Genomic DNA, 22,052 nt, shown 5'->3' on the forward strand with positions numbered 1-22,052 from the left:
AACTTAGCACTGGCTGACAATGAGTGTGATTTACCACCCGGGCGAGAGTGGAGAAGGGAACACATTCACAGGCTGAGGCACCCAGGCCTCACTTTGGCCCACAGCCTAGTGAATAAAACCCTGCTTTAATTCACCCACAAACGTGTCGCCATTAAGAGACTAAGAATAGGGATTGCAGATCATAAATATTCTCTGATTTATCATCTTACAACAAAGAGCATGAGCCCGGCCGAGGAGAAGGGAGATTGTTTGACAGAATGTTGTCAAGGACAGAAAATGAGAGGAAAAACACACTCATGCTCTCGTTCTTACTCAAAGACACTCTTAGCTAAATCTGACCGGGGATGTAGCCCAGTCCTATCTCCTGCAGCAGCGTAGGAGCAGATGTGTCTGCTCTCTCCTCAATGTGTGACAGACAGACAAGATAAACAGGGAGAAAAGCAGGGAGAGAGGAAGAGACGAAGGGAGGGAGGTAAAGAGAGCAGGAGCTGGCATGGCACTGGCTAATTTATCTCGCTGAGAGACAGATTAAAGAGAGAGGAGAGTGAAACAAAGTTCCACTGGCTTAATCAGCGGACAGCCTGCTAGCAGAAGACATGATAAATCAGAGCAGGCTCAGTACAGGAGAACGCCTTTGCTCTGGGAGGGAATGGGAGACATCCTCAGCCAAACTGCAGTATCTTTTACATGCACTGTTGTGAATAGCAGCTTGTGAACTCGCTATGTGTATTCTTGCAATCGATCCTCATTGCTATTGTTTAAACAAACATTGTTATACAGTAGCCTCCTGCTGGTATTTTTAGTAGTGGGTGGACAATCCTGCTTAACGGTGTTGTGTAAACAGGACGAAGAGACATGAAGGGCCTGGAGTTTCCTATTGTGTGCCTTTCGTTAGCTCCGTGTCTGACAGGGGACTAACCTAAGGGCCTAACCCAGGAACAGGAAAAGGGGCTTAGATATCCCTGTGTCATTAGTTCACTACGGGGTTACACGGGGGCCACTCGCAGCATGATTACACCCCCTGATTTATCTGCTTTGGAGCCCAAACACAGATAAATCTCTGAGCTCATCCCCGCCATGGGATCCTCACTGTCTGATAAACGGCCCAAGCTGAATAAACAACCACCAACCCCCCACCCCCACAAACACCCAACCCCTCATACGTTATGAATTATTCATTCAGATTGCGAGCTCTGTTAAATGTGTATATTTTGTATCTTAAATGGCAAAGGTGCTTCTATGATCTCAATCCAATCCTCTGTGCATGTATTTGATGAAATACTTGCGACGCGAAGGTTGTCGGACATTTTGTTTTGTAGTTGTGAACTTTATTACCTTACCCCGGCTGTCATCCTCTAGCATTTTCACATAAATATACTTTATGCAAATATGTCGCGGGTTAGCCTGCACCGCAGCTCCTGTAGATATTGGCCTGTCTGCGACTTTATGACAAAGTTTAAAATCATTCATTACAGTGACCCTTGTGGTAAATTCACTCAGTGGAAAATTGCCCTGGCTCTCCTGTTTGGTGTGTAGATGTGATCACGAGTGCATTTTTAACTTAATTAATTGGCCGTTTCTGTTGACAAGAAATGTATGCAGTAATAATTTGCTCGAAATAGATGCAGAGCGCAGGAAATGAGATATACATCAGGGCGCTTGTGTTCCGCCAGCTGCACCGCGGCTAATATGAAAGTATTTCAGGCTGCTCAGACCCTGCTGTTTGCGCAGTCAAGATTATATATACCCACGATCCATTGCCTGCCTCAGAGGCGCTCATGGAGGTCTATGATAACAAAGACTATGTGATTTATGGCCTGCTGTGAAAGCAGAACTTGATGAGATTAAACAATTTCATAGCACGAGTGTTTCTCAGAGGGCCCTCTGATTTGTGGCAGCAACGCCGACAGTAAATCAGATTTATATATCTGAAAGCATGCTCAGCAAAGGAGTGCAATTACTGTTTAAGACAGCTACTTTTTATTTAATTTCTATCCCTGGTTTGTCTCTTTTATTCCTGGCCTGTCATATAGCCACTCACCTTCATAAGTCCTTCTGAGGGAAGGGTTGAAGATGAGAGGAGGTGGGGAAGTCGAGGAGGGGTAGAGAGCAAGGCACAGTGGCGTGGGCCCGCTGCTATCTCTCCTCCACAGCTTTTAGAGCAACAACAACAACCAGGGGACAACAACGGCCACCAGCAGAACAACACGGGCATCCATAGAGCAGGGGGAAGCACTCCATTTTTAATGCATTGTTTGCCTGCTGCTCTGTCCCTGTCTGGGTAAATGGAGTAGGCAGAGTGTAATTAGAGAGCCAAGCTTTGCTCCGTGCCATAAAGATGACATGGTGTAATGATACAGCTTACAGGCCCGCAGAGGCTTCTGTCTCGCAACGGAGGATCTGGGTCGTTTGCCTGTGACTTATGATAGGTGTGGAAGATGACAGTGTTATCATAGTGACGTGGAACTCAGAGATGTGGATGGGGGACATTTTTTTCGAAAGGTTGTCAGGAATAGGAGGCAAGCAGAGATGGATCTTGAGCATATTAATCATTTGTGTTTACAGTTTGTCATGTAATATTTGGAAATGGAAATATAGAGGAATTTTCAATAGCTTTTTTGTTTGTATGTAGATTTTAGTGATCTTACTCAAATAAATAGGATTAAAAAACACAAAAACAAGCCAAATTATTTTTATTTTATGCCACTAAATATTTTCAACATTGAGTCGAGGTCGGACTATTTACTTTTAGATAACCGTGGTTGTGCTGTATTTACATCATACAAGTCTGCATCTGTACTGATCAACAAATCAGTTTGTGTTTGTGCGTGAATGTTAGCGAGCATGTAAGTACATGTGCATTAGTGTTGCATGCATCCAAATAATGTGAAAGGCTGTGTGTGAGCTTTTTAATGTGAGTGCATCACACATGCAAATCCATGTGTTTTGAAGTTATGGTTAAATGTTCCACGGTTGTGTGTGTGTGTCTGTGTCCTTGGGTGAAGATGTGAGTTGTGCATCTGTCTGCATCATCCCATATCTTCCCAGAACACATCAAGAGATCTCATTATTTAGACATATCTCAGTTTTTTTTTTACTCTTTTTCTTCTACCCGTATGCCTAGAGTCAAAATTAGTTTTCATTGATCTTACTGACTGAAGCCGGCTCAAAGCAAAGAAAATCGCAGTCTTCGTAGCGAGGCTGAGTCAAACACACACTTCACACAGCCGCAGTCTGAGTTAAGCATTGCTAAGTAACCTTCACATTTCACTCGTGTGAAGAGCTAATTTCCTTTAAGTTCACATGTCACTTTTTGTGCCTCTTTTTGTGGGTCCTCTTCAAATGTCTCTCGGCATCTAATTGCATAGGAAACATTCTAGACAAGCCGGTGTGACAGGCCCGCTCCCTGAGTCTTCAATTATTAAACATCCTACACTCTAGAAAACAGCCCTGACGTTAGATACAGCCCCTAATCAGAACAGAAAGCCTCATGATATGTCACACTCCTTACTTACTGTGTGTGTGTGTGTGTGTGTGTGTGTGTGTGTGTGTGTGTGTGTGTGTGTGTGTGTGTGTGTGTGTGTGTGTGTGTGTGTGTGTGTGTGTGTGTGTGTGTGTGTGTGTGTGTGTGTGTGTGTGTGTGTGTGTGTGTGTGTGTGTGTGTGTGTTGTGTTGTGTGTGTGTGTGTGTGTGTGTGTTGTGTGTGTGTGTGTGTGTGTGTGTGTGTGTGTGTGTGTGTGTGTTGTGTGTGTGTGTGTGTGTGTGTGTGTGTGTGTGTGTGTGTGTGTGTGTGTGTGTGTGTTTGTGGCAAAACTCTGACAAAGATGATATTTGTTGTGGGTAGATCAGAACCTTCACATTCACCTTTTTTCTCCTGTTTCTCCTGAGATAAAATAAATAGTTTGTACATATGAAACAATCAGTTGTGTTTTGTTTAAAAGTTTGTATGTATTGTTCTTTTAAGGAATAAATACAACATGTTGGGTTTCTTTTTTTGTCTTACTAACTTCAAAGGTCATGCTAGACAACAATAAGAAATAGCCTCAAGCTAATTGTACTTGTACCTGTAATGTAGGCTTACGTTTATGCTTTAAATCACCTACACTGATTCTGCAAGACACTCAAAGTAAAGGTCGAATGGCTTTTTAAGTTTCAACCTAAAAACAAATACAAGCTTATTACCATCCACCATCTTATTACCATGAGTACTATGCATGATTAACGTCCAGCAGCACTCAACCTTTGCCCATTTGATGCTTAGCTGTACACAAAACGACAATGTTCACTGTTGCTGGTTCACTCTGTGTGCCCCGAGCGAAACATCGGAGCGGTTGCTCTTGTGATCAGTGATCATATGATACATTTACTAGGAGCAAGTTCATTGGAGTAGAACTGGTAAATCATTAAACACACGCTCAGCAGTCTTCCTGCTGAGCAAAAGACTGCTACACTACAAGTGCAGACACCATTACTTCAAATGTTCTTCCCCGTGCTATTACCTAAGAAAACAGAATTAATGTGTTTCATGCGCACAACAGCAATTTAAAACACGTTATTCTCTTCCCTCCTAAGCCACGATCATTAAGGTCAGATATAAAAAACATTTGAATTAATAAACTACTGCTCTACCTTTCATGCCGGTTGAGGCTGTTGCTGGCAAAATATGCATTTAAATGATTTTCCCCCACCACATATATGTGTTTTTCCAGCTATATACAGTAATAACATTTAAATATAATATTGTGTGTATTAGTACACAATAATATTAGGCTTCGGTTCAGAACGCTGAATTATGCACAGGAGTCCTGTGTGTGCATGTATATTACGGCTCGATTCAATCCCTTGTAGTGAATTATAGCATTTCTCATTTCATCATAACATGCTGTAAGACGCTGCAAGCTGGTGCTACTTATTTGTTCCTTTATTGTTTATTTCTGAAAGTGTTGGATTGTTCCTAACCCCGAACTTAAGAAGTATGACACATGGATCATAAAAAATTCTATCTAGTGAAGAAATAAACGTGTCATGCCAGCATTGAATGTTGACTCAAATAAGTTCTCAAGTTGTGTCTCCTCTGATCTCTAACATGATCAGAAAGCAGCACCAGTTTACAGAGACAAGACGAGAAAAAAGTTCCATGCACAGACACAAAAGAAATATTTTGATATAGACCCAAAGAGAAAACATATCAAAAGAAATTGTTATACATGTCTTTTGCAAGCACAAAAAGCAGAAACGGTGTCAAGAGAAAACAAAACAGAAGGCTTGTTTCTTCCAACAATTGCTTTAAGCTACAAAAATCTCCTTGAGTCCCTAGCCTCCCCTCAATGTCAGCCCCCCTCCCCTCGCCCTTCCTCCCTCTCTCTTCTCTTTCGTTTCTCTCTTTTCCCCTTTTCCCTCTCTAAGGCGGGACAGGGCCCTCTTTGCACCCTGATAGGTTGCAAGCTGATGCTTAGCAACAACATTCCTGTGCCCTAAGTAGCAGTAAGCCTCTGGCTGAACTCTTTGATGTGGCTGTCAGGCCACATTTATTTCCTTTTAGCACTTTGTCTACTTGTCCAGATGTATAAGGAGATAAAAAGGCCTGGTGTTTACACTGGTCTCCCTCTGTAGCGCGGCTGTAATTAGATTGTATTGCTGGTCAGTCTTAAGGAGGGAGGTGAGGTGAGGCCAGGCAGGAACCACCTGTGTCAGGATGAGCTGGTCAGGGTGAAACCTCAGATCAGTGCTCTGAAAAGAAATGTGTGTAACACGGAGCAAAATACTGACTCTGTACATAGCGCTGTGGCAGCCAGCATCATAATCACATTCTAGGGAAATCTTCCCAGATCAGTTGTCAGCGTTATTTTCTGTAATATAACATCCATCAAGATTTGAAATCGACAGCCAAGCTTGCAAAACTTTGTAAACTTTGTTGCAGTTGAATGTGAAAAACACCCCGATATGCGTCAGCCTTCCCCAACTCACTTTTTGGTATCTCGTATTGTTCAGGAAACCCTGCTGTGGAGACGGTTATGTGTTCCATGTGGCTTTCTTTGTGTTTTGCTTTTCTTGTCTTTCCATCCCTCCCCTGTCTCTCTCTCTCTCTTCCTGCTCCCCTCTCACGATGATATGTTGGAAGTAATAATCACTTTTGCCTCTGGGTTTCAACTTTATCAGCATTTATCCACATAACAACACCGACAAGGAGAAGACATACAGCATTGGTGTGATATATGATCCAGTACGGGAATCATCTTTCATAATGACATCCAACAGAGCTTCCCCACACTGCCACCGCCCTTTTCTCTCTCACACACATGCACTTTCTTCATTTATTTTTCCCTATTTTCACTCCCCTCTGTCCACCCTTTATTATCGCAGAATCCATGGTTCTCCCCAGCCTGTAAATGTGTGCCGCATTATCATAAGCTGTGGTGATAACTCACATTGCACAGAGACAATAATGATGTGAACACTCAGCATATGCCCCGGGCCCAGCAAATTAAAACAATGCTCAGCTTGATGAGCAGACTAATCTGGACAGCAGAGAGACTGAGAAAGAGGGAGAGAAGAAAAGGGGGTTCAGGAGCGTCTTAAATACACGACACAGCAGCACCTCCCTCTGTTCAGTGTAGGTACAACTGAAGAAAACAACGTGGAGAAAGGGACAGGAATGAAGGATAAAGGAAAGGGGGAATAAGGGCATTAGAAACATAGATGAAGAGACCATCAATGTCTTTTATTTTTTATATTTTGTCCTACTGGTGTAATCAAACAAAGTCATATTTATGTCATTTAATAGTCAAAACTAAAATAATGTGAATCTTTGGATTTGTTATAATTTGCCGTGTAGCACTCTTTGTTTATCTTAACAGTTCAGTGTAAATGTAAGTAAGCAACGACTAGTGGTGTAACCCATTTGTATATATAGTATATTAAAATAATCACTGTTCACTCCATCAGCCCCTTTTGAAGCAAGTACAAGAGAGAAATCTTTCCTTCATTTATTCCACATGCTTCCTCATTAAAAGCATTGCGCCTTTGACATCCTCTGGACAAGTCATTGACTAAAGTGAAAGAGTTGTGGAGGGATAGAGAGGAAGGTCTGCGAGGAGAAAAGGGAGGATCGGGACACAGGAAAGCTGGCTGATTGATGTTCTGTGGGTGGGTTAAAATGGTTGTGCTGGATAGGACGGGAAGTGACAACCACAGATTGTTGAATGGGTTGGGTGTTTGATCAGCAGGCATGATACTGAGGAGGTGAAGTGGTGGTGTCATGCATAGCACGGGGACTGGGTGGGCGGTGATACTGAAAGCAAGGTGACTGACGTCCCATAGGACCAAAACCAGCCCAAGGCTTTATCCAGTATCCAGCTAACGCAAGCAGTCCTCCCTCTCCTTCTTCTCTCCAACACCCCCCTAACATAGTCTGTGGGTGGTGCCGTTAATAATGTGGCAACTAGGATGATTAATTGTAAGCAAGCAGCAGGATTAGGAGGGGCTTTTGGGGGCCAAGCAGGCCAGAAGAGGCCCAGGCTTGTGATCTTTCAAGCGGTCCAGGAAATGAGGCAAGCAGGGGCGCAGCTTCACGGTGGCTCACAAGAGCATACATCAAATAAAATAGGCTCACAATTCATGTATTAATGCCTGAGTTGCTCTGTTAGGCCATAATGATTGTCATAGACGGACTCTTCTGTATTCATCATGAGAACCATTAGCAATTTAACCCTCAAATGGTAAAAGGCTAAATTAGGGCATCAAGAGCCTTTTTAAGATACAATGTGTGTAAGTGTGGTTCCCATTCCAAAATTATTTATTTATTTTGTAGGAATAACATGAATACCTAATTGTTTTATTCACAAATGAGGATTTTAGCATTTTCTTTTCAGGACAGCATGTTCTTGTTTTGGGTTGTTTTACAGCTTATATTTCATATTACATGCAAGTACAGCATACAAGCAAGGAGTGATCTGGGATGTTTCTAAACAGGTTTCAACCACTCCAGAGGCATGCAGGTCTGCTGTCACAATAATATTTATATTTCAAGCTGCTTCTTTTAAAAGCATAGTCCACCACTATGTGATAAGGTCTCATAATAAGCTTATTTAGCCATGTTTCTCTTTGGTGTAATGTGACACACATGCTGGCCAGACCTTAATGCCTTTCAGAGATGCGATCTGAAAGCACATTATGTAATCATTTTCAATTCACATTTCTGTCTTTGCCCATGAAGAATATGGTTCCATTTAACAGTGAAGACAATTCCATTTCTCAAGGTTATGCATGGGCATGTAGAGGAACAACAACAAAAGTGGGAAAAATGCAGCTCCAACCCTTCTCTAATATGTATTTGTCAGTTGAGTCTCTTGTTATGATTAAAGACCCAGTGAATTCCTTCCTGCAGGAAAGGAAAGTATTTTCTACAAAGGCATCGGATATCGCTGTGTCATGATGAACTGCCTGCTCCACTAGCTAAAAGGCTAAGGAAAGGAAGAGGATGTTTTTGGACCTTGAAAAGTCCACGAAAAAACAACAACAGAAGAAACTCTTGACCTGTTTGGGAACACGCTCTGAGATTCAGCCTCTGTTTTCTCTTTGTCTCAAAGCAGCATTTGTCACACTTGTTTATCCTTAACCTCTGACTTTGCTCACAATGAATAGCTCTTTCCAGTTTTGCAGCCAGGAATCTATGCACATATTTACCTCACATCTCAAGTATTTGACATTAAATAAGGTTAAGATGAGCTTTATTCAAAGTGAAAATTGCATTTCCTCTCTGTCGAGGGGACTGCTCTCGCATGACCACGCTACATTTGGCTGCTCAGAGTGAGTGACGTTTACCCTTTAGTTGACCACTGAAGGAGGTCATGGCTGAATGAAGGTTAGGACCTCTCCTCCCAAACCAGGTCGTAGATCAGATCATCAAAGACAGGAGTGAAGCTCCACAACACGTGAGAAGTAATAAAACATGACCTGCCACATTATGTCATAAAAAAGGAGCAGTGTTTCCAACGTGTGCTGCACGAACCCCAAAGGATTTATGACACTCAGTCAGCTACAGTGTTATTTGATATTTTAAAACTTGTCAAACCTTTTTTTATTATTTTTTTATTAAACCTGTTTGTATATCTCCTTTCCCCTATAGCCACCAAATGAAGCTGGATCTGAGAGTCACCCTCTGTCCTACACTCCTCTACCCCAAGGATCCAGAGATGCCAAGAACCACAGAGGTAAGGGAAAAAAAGAAAAGCCTTTGGACTTCATAACCTTTTCACTTAGGCGGTTTGTACATACATTTGTACAGATATTCTTCAAAGTGAAGAAGAAGCAACACGATATATTATTATATTTCAGCCCACAGATGACGTAAATAAAAGTCCTAACCCCAACGGCTACAGTGAGTGGGAATCTGTTGACCTTGAGACTGAGCTGAATATATGGTATCTATTCTTATTGATCTAATTTCATCTGTGTGATTCGTTGATAGAGGGAATACATCTGAGTAATCCAGGTTAACTCTGATCTGAATGTATGCGTGGGAGCACACAGCACATATACAAGATGAAGCGTCCTTGATCTGTTGATACTAGACATTGATTAGGCCCCATATTGACCCGGTGTATTCGGTTGATGAAACTGTGTAGCAACTCCTTAACATCAAACACTGCACTATAGGAAGACTGCATCACATTAGATAAAAAGGCACTATGTCCTACATCCATTGTGCAGGCCCTAGCCGTCCATTTTATTATATCATACCAATACATCAGTTTCTATGAAAAATGTGTTTACTTCAACATGGATCCTTCGAACTGTATCAGTTTCAAAACCATGTATAGCATTTAGTCAGTTTCTGTGTCCTTGGACTACAAACATGCATTTTTTTGTATATTAAAGATAATTTCACACCGTAGATATCACCACACTGTAGCTACATTGTAACCATTTAACAAAAGGTGACGTAAAAAGTTTCAATAGGACTTAAAGGTAGGGCATTTTAAACATTCTTACGAAACAAAAAGTATTAAGCAGGTATTCTCCATTGTAAATTGTTCAAGGTCTCAAATGTACACATAACCAGGAGTTCAGTTGGCGAGACTAAATAATTGAGATTGGTGTTTCGTGACCAGATGCAACAGTTCATCCAGAGTCAGGAGCTACTTTTCAAATACGCCCCACTTTTCTCAGGTCTTTCTTTATAGACATGTATCAGTGTCGTCACTAAGCACAACACCTTTGATGGGTTGACCACCAGTATGGTAGGCCAACATGTCAGCAGTGAACATATCTACCCCCCGTTTATGGTGCCAAGGACAGATCTATGTCATAAAAGTGGGGACGGTGGCAGCTCGCACCGGATGTAAGGACAGGAAGAGCCCGTGCTTTGTCAAAATCCGACCTGGTTGGGAAAAGTCAATTTAAAGGTGAGGGGATCTGACATCAAATGTTTTCCCCTCCGATCTGAGCAGCAGTGACAGTCTCCATTTGTTATTTTTATGATGCAGTGCTGCAGTCTTAGATAACACAGCCCTCATCTTCGCCCTTCACCTCCTCTTCATGTCCCTGCCTCCAGCCCCTACCCCAGCTCTTTGTTATGTTTTTTCCTTTTATTTACACTTCTTAAACATACTTGAGTTCTCTTTATTTGTTGAAGACGGTCACAGTAACTCCTCATTCAAATAGAACAAAGCTGTGGCAAAGCAGCGCGACAACAAACAACATTTTTAAGAAAGTAATTTCAAAGCATTTACCGTGTTAAATTCAGGGTAGAAACAATAGGGCTAAAACAATGTGCGGAACAATTTGATGTAGTTAAATGCAACACTCATTTCAATATGAATAGAGAATGAAACAATACGCTACATGACTTTGTTGAAAAAGTGATATTGTGTTTTTGGATTGTAAGTCCTGTTCATGCTGTTGAATTGATTTTGTTTGGTAGATATAATTCAGCAAGTAGAGGCACTCTGCTGTTTTGAAAATATTTTGTATTATGTAATGTAATGAGATATATAGAATCAAACCATGATTTGGAGAATTACATTACATGCTTGGTAAGCAGCTTAAGAGTTTGTTAGTACACACAAATATGTTATTGAAAGTGGTTATTTTAAAGTTGTTCTGGTACAAGGAAGGTTATATAGTTGTATCATGACTGCTAGAGTAGCAGACAGATCAGCAGCACTTCTCACATTGCCCTGTCTGCTGCTCAGAGAGAACCTCCCTTTCCTCCTTCCAACCCTCTGCACCCACCCCTCCAGCGTGTCACCATGTGTGCGAGCCCCAGAGCCTGGGTGCCAGAGGTAATTACAGCGACTAGAAGCTCCCAGAGGAGGGCAGCGCTGGCAGGTCAATGCCCAGGGAGAGAGGGGTGGAAACCAAGGACAGAACTCCAGGATAAGCTCCTGTCTTAGTTGGTGGAGGAGTCCACCTGGAGTAGGCGAAGCAAAACAAGGCAGCGAGCAGAAGAGCAGACGGAGTGAAAGGTGAGGGAGGAAGGAAAACATGTGGTAGTGAAATCTAAATTAGGATTTCATAGACCAGATCTGACAAGAGATTATTAGACAGAACAAGAGGGAAAGTTAAATAAGAGAGGAAATGACAGTAAGAGGACCAGCGTTAAACAGTGTAGAGACTTAAAAATGAGAGAGCTAGACAAAATGACAAAGTGAAGGAGGATGGTGGGGGCTCCAGTGTGTCTTGGTGAAGGCGTGACACAGAGTGGAGTATATAGTCTGGCAGAGGGGCCTGAGGATCCTCCACTACTGTCACCTTGATTCTAACTCTCAGTACTGGTCCAACTGTCAACACAACTCTAAATCTAACAGTCCGAAATGGAGTCCCAGCCTAAAGTACTGTGTGTCTTCACTGGCCTACACCGTACTATTAGCCACAGCCAATGACATGTTGTGTTCCTGTGCCTTACCATGAGGAATTATCATTACAATATTGCAAAACAATGTGCTGGGTTATTTATTACCACCTTGTCATTTTCTTAGGGTGACACATTTTGAAGTGCAATTCTCAAGTTTATTTCATAGATCTAATTATAACTGTAGTTCACAAGAATATAAAAGAAATACTTCTGACTTGATTGATAGATCCATGTAAACAGAGAAGATTTTAATTAAATATTTTTCATTTCGTCTGTATATTTCAATAAATACGCAGATTGGAAACTGCTATTTTACAGGTATCAGATTAGATGTGAGTAGGCCATCCCTCAGCAGTGACAGCGGTAAATGAAAGGGGATATATTTGTACAAGCAGAGTAAACAGACGAGGAAAAATGCCTGAATCCCGCCTTACAGTATGAGCCCCGGGCCCTTTTAATCTTGTTGTTCGGGGCCCGCTTCCAGCTACTTTGTATGTATGTATCTTAAATGGTGCACAACTGTTATTAAAATCCCGGGAGAAAGGCAGCCTTCAAAGAAAAAAAAAAAAACACCTTCTTGACGACACCCATGGGGTGTCTCGCATTTGTTTGCCGGTTTACTTTCATTACATGTTGGGGTGATCTGCACTGCAACTCCTGCTAAACTCCCCCTCGCTCCCTCAACGCCCCCCAAAAAATTTAACAACGGGAAGAGATCCAAACTAAGAGTAAACTGTTTTATAGTTGCTGCACAACAAATAAACAAACATCTGGAAGCATTCAGAGCGGCCCATTAGAAGGGCTCTGGGCTTTGCCAAAAAGGGGTAAATGATGAGGAATGGGCTGTCGAAAGGCTGGCGGAGACAGGGGAGAGGCCAGATGACGGAGCTGTGGGTGCTAAGCACTGCCTTTTAGAGCTCAGCTGGGCTCAGATAGATCTACACCTGCTACTATCTCCTCCTCCCCGCCTTTCCTCCACCAGACATCTGGATGGGATACATGACTAATGGATGACTAAACTGCTAGTGTTGAAACTTAGCTGTTGTCATTATGAAGGGGAAGGTTGTTGGTTTGACTGATGACTTAATGGTCTTTGCACAACGCACTTAGAAAAACTAAAAGCAAGTTTGATAGCTTTAAAAATGTTAATGTATCAAACAGATAAACAGCTCCCTAATGTTGGTTTATTGTCACTTGCTTAATAACCAGAGCTGATTATTGTGTTTATAACTGCATGGGTCATGGCGTTGTGAATACAAATATGAACTTTCCATAAAACGCTGTTATTTTAAGTAAACACATAGTACTAGTAACGGAATCTTTTAATTAATACATTCCCTCATACATCTGTTTTCCGTGCTTATCTTGAGGGATTTTGTTCTTTTCTGTTTGATGTCACGCTGTAGTTCAAATGAAGATCATCTTCCTGATGATAATCTTCCTGTTCTGGTTTAGATCGCCTTGGCATGTTCCATGAGTATGGAAATGTTCTCTCTGGAACACTGAGAGAAAAGACAGAGCACCTTTTGACGTTTCCCATTAGACACATGTACGTGCTCTGCAAGACATTTCACTCAGCCTCGTAATGATTATACCAGCAGGATCTGTCCCCTGATCAACATCACTCTTAAGCACAGAGACTGGCCCCCACATAACTAAAATGAGGCATGTGGAAAGAACAAAGTGTAAGCTTTTCCTCCACAATGGTAGTTATCCGTTTCAGATTTGCGTTTTATAAACTTTTTTATGATAAACTACATGCGTGCATTCAACATTGAGAAATTACAAATTATGAAACGTTTCATAGAGAATGATATATACAGATCTCTCTGCCAGCCGTGCACACTGAGCATGTGTTGAGTGAGCCTCTGATCCAAAGTCTACGAGGTGAATTGACAAAGTAAAGACATGGCCTTCTTCCCGGGTAAAGAGACCATAAAAATGTTTCCCAAGCACTCGTCACGGCATCAACGTTTTATTTCTTTGCAATGTTTGCGAGCTTATGAGGTGTTTATGATTAACTTTTTATGACAGTGTAAGCTTTTCCTCCACATAAAGCCATACAAATTAAAACCACAACAGATGGTCTTATTTGTTAGTATGAACATAAAAACGTTCCCCACAGGCTATATTTAAATATTTCAAAAACCATAATAAGTACTCCAGTGTTTGAAAGTAAAGTACCTTTACTGAAGTATTGTACTATCTTACTATATTTCTCTTGTTTTATAGATACATTTATTGAACAGCTGTTTTTTTATTAAGGTTAATATTTTTAAACATAATCATGTAATCAAGAATTCTTCTGGATATAACTAACAAAAATGATCTGTTTAAAGTCTTTAAAACATGCTTCACTTTGACAATATTGAAATGCATCAATAATGATATTCTAATCAAATATATCTGTCAGGACCGACACAAACCGATGGACCCAAATGCACGACCCAGAATGAATGTTGTGGAATGTAACAAAAATGTATCTTTTATTTCAAAGACCAGGTCATTCCTTTTAACAGAGTAGGTAGGCCTACTGGAATTAACAAAAAGCACTCACAAGGAGGAAAAAACTATGCATAACAAAAGAGAACTTAAGAAAGAAACTTAAGCCTACAAAATAAACAAAGCAACAAAACCTGACATGAGTAAAAGCGATCCTTTCTTAGCTGAGGCTTGGCACGACCATTCGGGAAACAAACAAGACGAACTGACACAGGACAGGGGAGAGACAGGACTATTTAAACATGAGGAGAGTGGGAACAGGTGGAAACAATCAGGGGCGGGGCAGACACTGATGATGGCGGGAAAAACACACAAGGGGAGGAAGAAACGGCCTGAAATGAAAGACAAGAGGTAAGTACAAAATAAAACAGGAAATGACAAAATACTTAAACATAACTAACACATTTGACGAGACACAACAATATCATTATTACAACCCTCTCAAACCTTTTGTATTTTCATTTAAAATGTAATGCTTGACTTTTACTTGTAATTAAAAATAAACAAATACAAATTCATGATACAGATATATGCAGATATAATTAAATAAACATTAAGTAAGTTGTTTTCTACTCTTTCTGGTCCAAGATTTTTTTTAATCCATCAATGTTTAGGTAAATAATGTAATAAAGTATTGTGTTACTCTGTGCGTATGTGTGGTGTGTGTGATCTACTCAAGCAGACACAAATAGGACACTAACAGTTAAACCTGCCATATAATACATATTTCTGACCAAGACTTGTATTGAGTGAACAAGAACCTGAAAGTTTAGTCAAAATCACATCAATATATTCTTTAGCGTGTCAGGTCCTGCTGAATATCACAGTGCCATATACTCCCCGTATATGAGGACAGGCTCTATTTCCTTTATGCGAGTCAGATGATGTGATATTATTCCTCCCAGGAGTGGATTGGCTCGGCAACATGAATATCCATTAAAGCCGGTCTATGGAGATGGATGAGGGGAGAGGGGACGAGGCGAACTGGGCCTGCAATCCTTCATCGCGGCTTCACATAACACTGCACTGTCCGCATCCAAAGTGATGAGAGCTCATTTTTGGAGGCAAGCATGTCCTTGTTATTACTACCCTGGAAATCACCTCTACGTTTTCTCCTTCAGAAGCAGGCTAGATTAAAATGCCAGTATAACCTCCTCAACTTCCCTGACAGGCTTAACTGCCGAACTCTGACGTGTCAGCTCTAAACTGCTTTGAGAAAGCTGCCTTCCACCAAGTGTCATTATCTCTCCGTTATCGGATGGCACTCCGCTCACAGTGTGTGAATAATTCTGTTTGTGCTGGGTTTGGGAAAATGTCAGTGACACTATTGTTTTTACCTTCCCGTTTGATGTAGCTGAGAGAGTCTCCTGAGTGCCTTGAGTTCTTAAAGTGATGTTGGACGTTTACAGCAGAAACTTAAAGGGAAAGATAGGACTGTCAACTTCTGAGCCATTTCAAGATATTTGTTACTTTGTCTTCCTATTGGTATGAAAGTAAATATTTCTCTCTCTGATATTCTGCCTTAATAAGGGGTGTTTCATAGTCAAGTTTAAAAGGACTTGTTTTGACTTAAGTGATCCAAGCTATTTAATTATGATGCCACAAGGAGTTCTCAGATCAAATTAGATATTTCCTTTCTATATGTTGTGTAACAGGACTGGGCAGATAAAGAGAAAAGTGGTAGTGCAGCAATCACGACAGAGGCAGTGTTCAAGTCCAAAAAAGAGGCTTTATTGCTGTTAAACTCAAAAATACGTTTAACTATAGAAAGGCAAACGTAGCCGGGCCGCTAACCGACTTACAAACTGTTTCCTCACGCTGGGAGTCTCCTGCTCCCTCCATGTGCCACACACAACTGAGCAACTCTAGGTGCTTTTGTCTCCCTTGAGGGAGTGATTAGCACCAGGTGCTCCCAATACTGTTAATTGGAAGCGGGTGGAGCCACCTATTGGGAATGTAGGTGTCTCCCACTACTCTGCCTCTCAGTCCCTTACACACCCCGCCCTTCAGTTCTGGCCGAGGAGAGGTGACCATGGTCCACAGGGCATCTCTACGGGACAGGGCATCTGCATGCCCATGCTTGGCTCCGGCTCTGTGGAAGATAGAGAAGTTAAACTCTTGTAGTGAGACAAACCACCTTCCTACTTTAGCGTTTGTGTCTTTTTTATTTGCCATCCAGATCAGTGGGGCATGATCAGTTACCAGAGTGAAGTGACGTCCCAAGAGGTAATACCGGAGGCGCTCAAGCGCCCATTTTATTGCTAGGCCTTCTTTCTTCACAGTAGCATACCCTTGTTCCCTTGTGTTCAGCTTCCGGCTGATGTACATGACGGGGTGTTCCTCACCGTGAACCTCCTGGGATAGTACTGCTCCTATGCCCACCTCTGACGCATCCGTCTGCACAATCATCCCCCGGCTGAAGTCTGGGGTCACCAACACCGGCCGTGCGCAGAGAGCCCTCTTAAGTCCCTCAAAGGCGTGTTCAGCCTCTCCTGTCCACTTGACCATTAGCGGCTGTGAATCTCTGGTCAGGTCTGTAAGGGGAGAGGCTACTCTGGAGAAGTTTGGGATGAAACGGTAATAGTAGGACGTCAGACCCAAGAAGGTTTTCACTTGTTTCTTTTTTGATGGCCGTGGCCAGTCCTGGATCGCCTGAACCTTCCTTTCTTGTGGTCTAACGTTGCCCCGCCCAATGGTGAAGCCCAGATATTCGGCTTCCTCCAGTCCAAGCTTGCATTTTCTTGGATTGGCTGTCAAGCCCGCCCTGCGGAGAGATTCCAGCACTGCTGCAAGCCTTATGAGATGTCTATCCCATGAGTAACTGTGGATAACAACGTCATCCAAATAGGCAGCTGCATACTCACGATGTGGCCTCAGAACCTTGTCCATCAGTCTCTGGAACGTGGCTGGTGCTCCATGAAGCCCGAAGGGAAGCACAGTATATTGGTACAGCCCTGTGGGGGTGGCGAAGGCCGTCTTCTCTCTTGAGGCTGCTTCAAGTGGGATCTGCCAATACCCTTTCGTCAAGTCCAGAGTGCTGATATACCTGGCTTCCCCAAGCCGATCAATTAGCTCATCTATCCTGGGCATAGGATACGCATCAAACTTGGAGATTTCATTCAATTTTCTGAAATCATTACAGAACCTGTTGGTTTTGTCTGGCTTAGGAACCAGAATGACAGGGCTGGTCCACTCACTGTGAGATTCTTCAATCACCCCCATAGCCAGCATTTTCTGCACTTCTTGCTCAATGGCCGCCCGTCTTGCCTCCGGCACCCGTTAGGGCCGCATCTTTACCTTTTGGCCAGGCTCTGTGTGGATTTGATGTTCCACCATCGTTGTGCGTCCAGGTCGTAGTGAGAACACATCCAAACTCTGCTGAACCAGTTCCTTGGTTTGCTGTAACTGAGCTTTGGACAGCCCTGGACCGCATTCAACTTCGGCCACCTCATGGTCTGGAGAAGAGGGGGACACACCCGGGGAACCACAACACAGCAGTGCCTCTCGGGCGTACCATTTCTTTAACAGGTTAACATGGTATATTTGGGATGGTTTGCGACGGCCAGGTTGGCGTACCTTGTAGTTGACTGGTCCCACCTTCTCTGCCACTCCATAGGGACCTTGCCACGATGCCAGGAATCTGTGTTCTGTGGTGGGGACCAGGAGAAGCACTTTATCCCCGGGCAGGAACTAACGCGGTTGGGCACCTCTGTTATACACTTTACTCTGGGCTTCTTGAGCTTGAGCCATGTGCTCTCTGACATCTTTCATATGCGTCTGCATCGTCTCTACATGCTCAATCAGGCTCCGATTGGGGCTTGGTTGCTCCTCCCAGGCTTCCTTCGCGATGTCGAGAAGTCCTCTGGGCTGTCGGCCGTACAGCAGCTCGAAGGGGGAGAAACCGGTTGAAGCCTGTGGAACTTCCCTGATTGAAAACAGGACATAGGGCAGAAGCTGGTCCCAGTTACGACCATCCTTGTCAACAACCTTCTTTAACATGGATTTTAACGTCTTGTTAAAGCGTTCTACCAATCCGTCTGTCTGAGGATGGTAGACAGATGTACGAAGCTGCTTTACCTTGAAGAGCCTGCAGAGATCCTTCGTTATCTTGGACATGAAGGGAGTGCCTTGGTCTGTTAGCATCTCTTTAGGAATCCCAACTCGGCTGAACAGGTGAAGCAGCTCCCGTGCAATCACTCTCGTTGTCATGTTCCTCAAGGGAATGGCCTCCGGGTACCTGGTTGCATAGTCAAGGATCACAATAATATACTGATGTCCCCTGGCAGACTTCACCAGTGGTCCCACTAAGTCCATGGCAATGCGAGAAAACGGTACATCGATTATTGGTAGAGGTATTAGGGGATTTTTAAAGTGTGGCTTGGGACTCATCTTTTGACATTCAACACAGGTGCGACAATAATCCTCTATACAGTAGCTCTTACCACCCCTGGCCAGTGGAACCGGCTCCCAATCCGCTGCCTTGTCTTCTCAACCCCTAGGTGGGCCCCTAGGACATGGCTGTGAGCCAGATGCAACACTGTGGACACATATTGTTTTGGGACAACCAACAAGTCTCTTCGCTGACCTTCAACCTCTTTGGCATAGTATAACAGATTATTTTTTATTAGGAAATGAGGACATGTAAGCTCACCTACTCCTGGAACTGGTTTTCCCTCTATTTCCGTAACATTGCTGCGTGCATGCAACAGATTGGGGTCTTCCATCTGGGCGGTCCCGAACTGGCCCTTCAAACTTGGAAGCAATGCGACTTCACCCTCCTCATCACCTGTGCTTAGGTCTCCCTGGAAAGCAACAAAAGGGTTATAATTTGCCTCGTCTGCACTGGGAGATTGGTTGCCTCTCTGCTCCTACGGCACAGCACACAAAACTTTGGGGAACTGCTGAGGAGACGTACCCTGGGTGGCAATTTGTCCTTTCTCTCGCTTTCCTTTGGCACGCTTGGGCTTCTTAGGACTCACCTCCTTCTGGTGCCGCAGGCGCTTGTATAGTGGGCAGTCTCGCCCCACCAAGACTGGGACTGGTAGGGAAGGAACCACCCCCACTTTCAGCTCACAGCTGCCTTTAACTGTGGTAAGGTGGATGAGGCAAGTGGGGTATAATTTAGTGTCCCCATGGACACAGGAGACGGGCACAGTCTCTTCAGATGGCAAATGGTCGAGGAGGTGGGGTTGAATGAGGGACACCACACTTCCTGAGTCCACTAGCGCCTCTGCATCTTTTCCATTTATCTTGACTGGTATCATTTGAGCCAGGGAGCTTTCCTGTACCCAGCAAGAGTCAAGAAGGTGGCAGGGCCTTGCACCAGATGAGTTGGCGGTCGGCATTAGCTCATCCTTCTCTGGGCAGTCCCGGGCAATGTGGCCTATCTCCCCACACTGGTAGCAACGCGGTTGGCCCTCTGACAGGTAGGACTGTCGTCGCCTTACCTCTTCTGGTTCCCATCGCGGTTCTCGTGCCCGTCTAGTCCGTGATGCTTCCCCACTGACTTTCCGGCCCCACTCTGTGTCTGGTCGTGTGGACTTAAGCAGGTCCGCTGTGACCACGTGGCTCTCCACTACGTTAACCAAGTCATCCAGACTGGCTGGATTCTGCTGGCTTGACATTTTCTTGGTCTCATAGGGCAGAGACCGAATATATTTGTCCATCATTATCCTCTCTAAAACACTCAACTTTTCGGGGTTGCATGTCAGCCAGGCTCTGGTTACCCGGCCTAGGTCATACATCTGGGCCCTGGCTGACAACTCTGGCTTGTATTTCCAGTCATGGAACCGCTGGGCTCTAGCTGCTAAGCTATAGCCATACCTCGCCAGGATTTCCCTCTTCAAGACGACGTAGTCCTTTGCTTGGTCAGGAGGGAGGTCGAAGTAAGCTTGCTGTGCCGGGCCCAGGAGGAATGGTCCAACCAGATCAGCCCAGGAGTCCCTTGGCCAGCCCTCTCTTTCAGCAGTGCGCTCAAAGGCTGTTAAGTAGGCCTCTATCTCATCACTCTCCGTCATTTTGGGGATGAATCGACCTGGGTTAGGCTGCACGGTTGCTTCCCTCTGGATAGGAGAGGCTATTGCTGTTGCTATTGCTATATGCTGTTAGGCATTTTTGGACCTCCACATGGAGAAGCGCATTCTGTTTCTGCTGCTCCTGTATCATCTGCCGTTGCAGAGTCTGCTGCTCAGTAGAAATACGCACCAACTCCCTTAGTACATCCTCCATCTTGAAACCGAAATACACTAACTTGAACACCACCACTAGAGTCCTTATGCCCGCATTCTCCACCAGTGTAACAGGACTGGGCAGATAAAGAGAAAAGTGGTAGTGCAGCAATCACGACAGAGGCAGTGTTCAAGTCCAAAAAAGAGGCTTTATTGCTGTTAAACTCAAAAATACCTTTAACTATAGAAAGGCTAACGTAGCCGGGCCGCTAACCGACTTACCAGCTTACAAACTGTTTCCTCACGCTGGGAGTCTCCTGCTCCCTCCATGTGCCACACACAACTGAGCAACTCTAGGTGCTTTTTTCTCCCTTGAGGGAGTGATTATCACCAGGTGTGAGGTATCCACACCTGCTCCCAATACTGTTAATTGGAAGCGGGTGGAGCCTCTGCCTCTCAGTCCCTTACAGTTGTTAATCTACATCCAAACACAATATTACTTCAAAGGAAGAAAACAAATCATTTTTAACACTAATCCTGAAAGCACTTTTGAATTTCTGCATCCATCTCCCCTGAAATATGATTACAAACCATATGTAGCCTTCTAAATCTTAACCGTCTGTGACCATTGCAGACAAACCTTTCTTATTTACGATGATACAAACCCAACGGCACCCACTTGTTAAAGCTTGCTCAGCCAAAAAACAGACACACATTTGAGCCAATATGTTGGCTTTTATTCCAAACGCCTCCGACTGATAGACAAGGACATGATTTTCTGCCAACCCGGCACAGCCCTGTTGGAAAAACACACTGCTGGTGCTTTGGACCTTGGTCGACTTCCCAGTTATACTGGTCATTCTCAGGAAAGTAGCAGAACATGAATCACCCAAAATGGATATGTCTTACTATGAAAGTCTGGTATAGCATATGCTATTTTTTATTTTCAACCATGATTTGTTGTTACGATTTGGGTCAACTGGGAGGTGGCCTGTGCTTCCCATCACTACTTTCAGTCAGACTTTGGGCAGATTTGTGTAGCCTTTATGGTTTGCAAAGGTAGGAGTCTATCAAGAATTTCAGAGAGGGTTTAGCTGCCAGATGGGTTTTGGATATTTTTACAGCAGGATGGATGTTGGGTCCACCAATTTTCTTCTGTGTCAGTAGCCTTTGGAACAAATAGCTCGGTGAGCAGGCGGAGGCTGTCTGTGTGCGCTACCCTTCATTCTGATGAATAGCTACTAACATGCTGGCAGATGCTGGACAACTTGTCATGCTAACAGGGACAGGCTTGGACCTCAATAAGTCCTTGTAGTCCATTGTAATTATAGTGTATTACCAGGGGTGTGTACACATAGACATACAAGGTCTCATATTTAAGATGGTATGATACAGCAAGTTAATATGAGAGGCCGTCTAGCTCACAACTCATACTTGGTCTTACAAACAATATCAGAATCTCACATGTACACCACCAGACTCTTTCACACACAGCATCATACCGTCTTTAACATACTGTCATTCCT

At 43.5% G+C, this 22,052-nt stretch overlaps 1 protein-coding gene across 5 annotated transcripts in view; it reads left to right on the forward strand.

Moving 5' to 3' along the window:
• Positions 1-22,052, forward strand: part of lrmda (leucine rich melanocyte differentiation associated) — a 207,673-nt gene that overhangs the window by 157,210 nt on the left and 28,411 nt on the right. For 3 of the 5 annotated variants that reach the window (XM_034237741.1, XM_034237745.1, XM_034237743.1), the window contains one exon: positions 9,128-9,212. In XM_034237741.1, the coding sequence (XP_034093632.1) occupies positions 9,128-9,212 (85 nt within the window). Of the gene's footprint in view, positions 1-9,127; positions 9,213-9,336; positions 9,380-22,052 lie in introns of all 5 variants that reach the window. The other 2 variants (XM_034237744.1, XM_034237742.1) reach the window with 1 other exon arrangement.

Source organism: Gymnodraco acuticeps, unplaced genomic scaffold, assembly GCF_902827175.1.
Source record: "Gymnodraco acuticeps unplaced genomic scaffold, fGymAcu1.1, whole genome shotgun sequence".
Lineage (NCBI taxonomy): Eukaryota > Metazoa > Chordata > Actinopteri > Perciformes > Bathydraconidae > Gymnodraco > Gymnodraco acuticeps.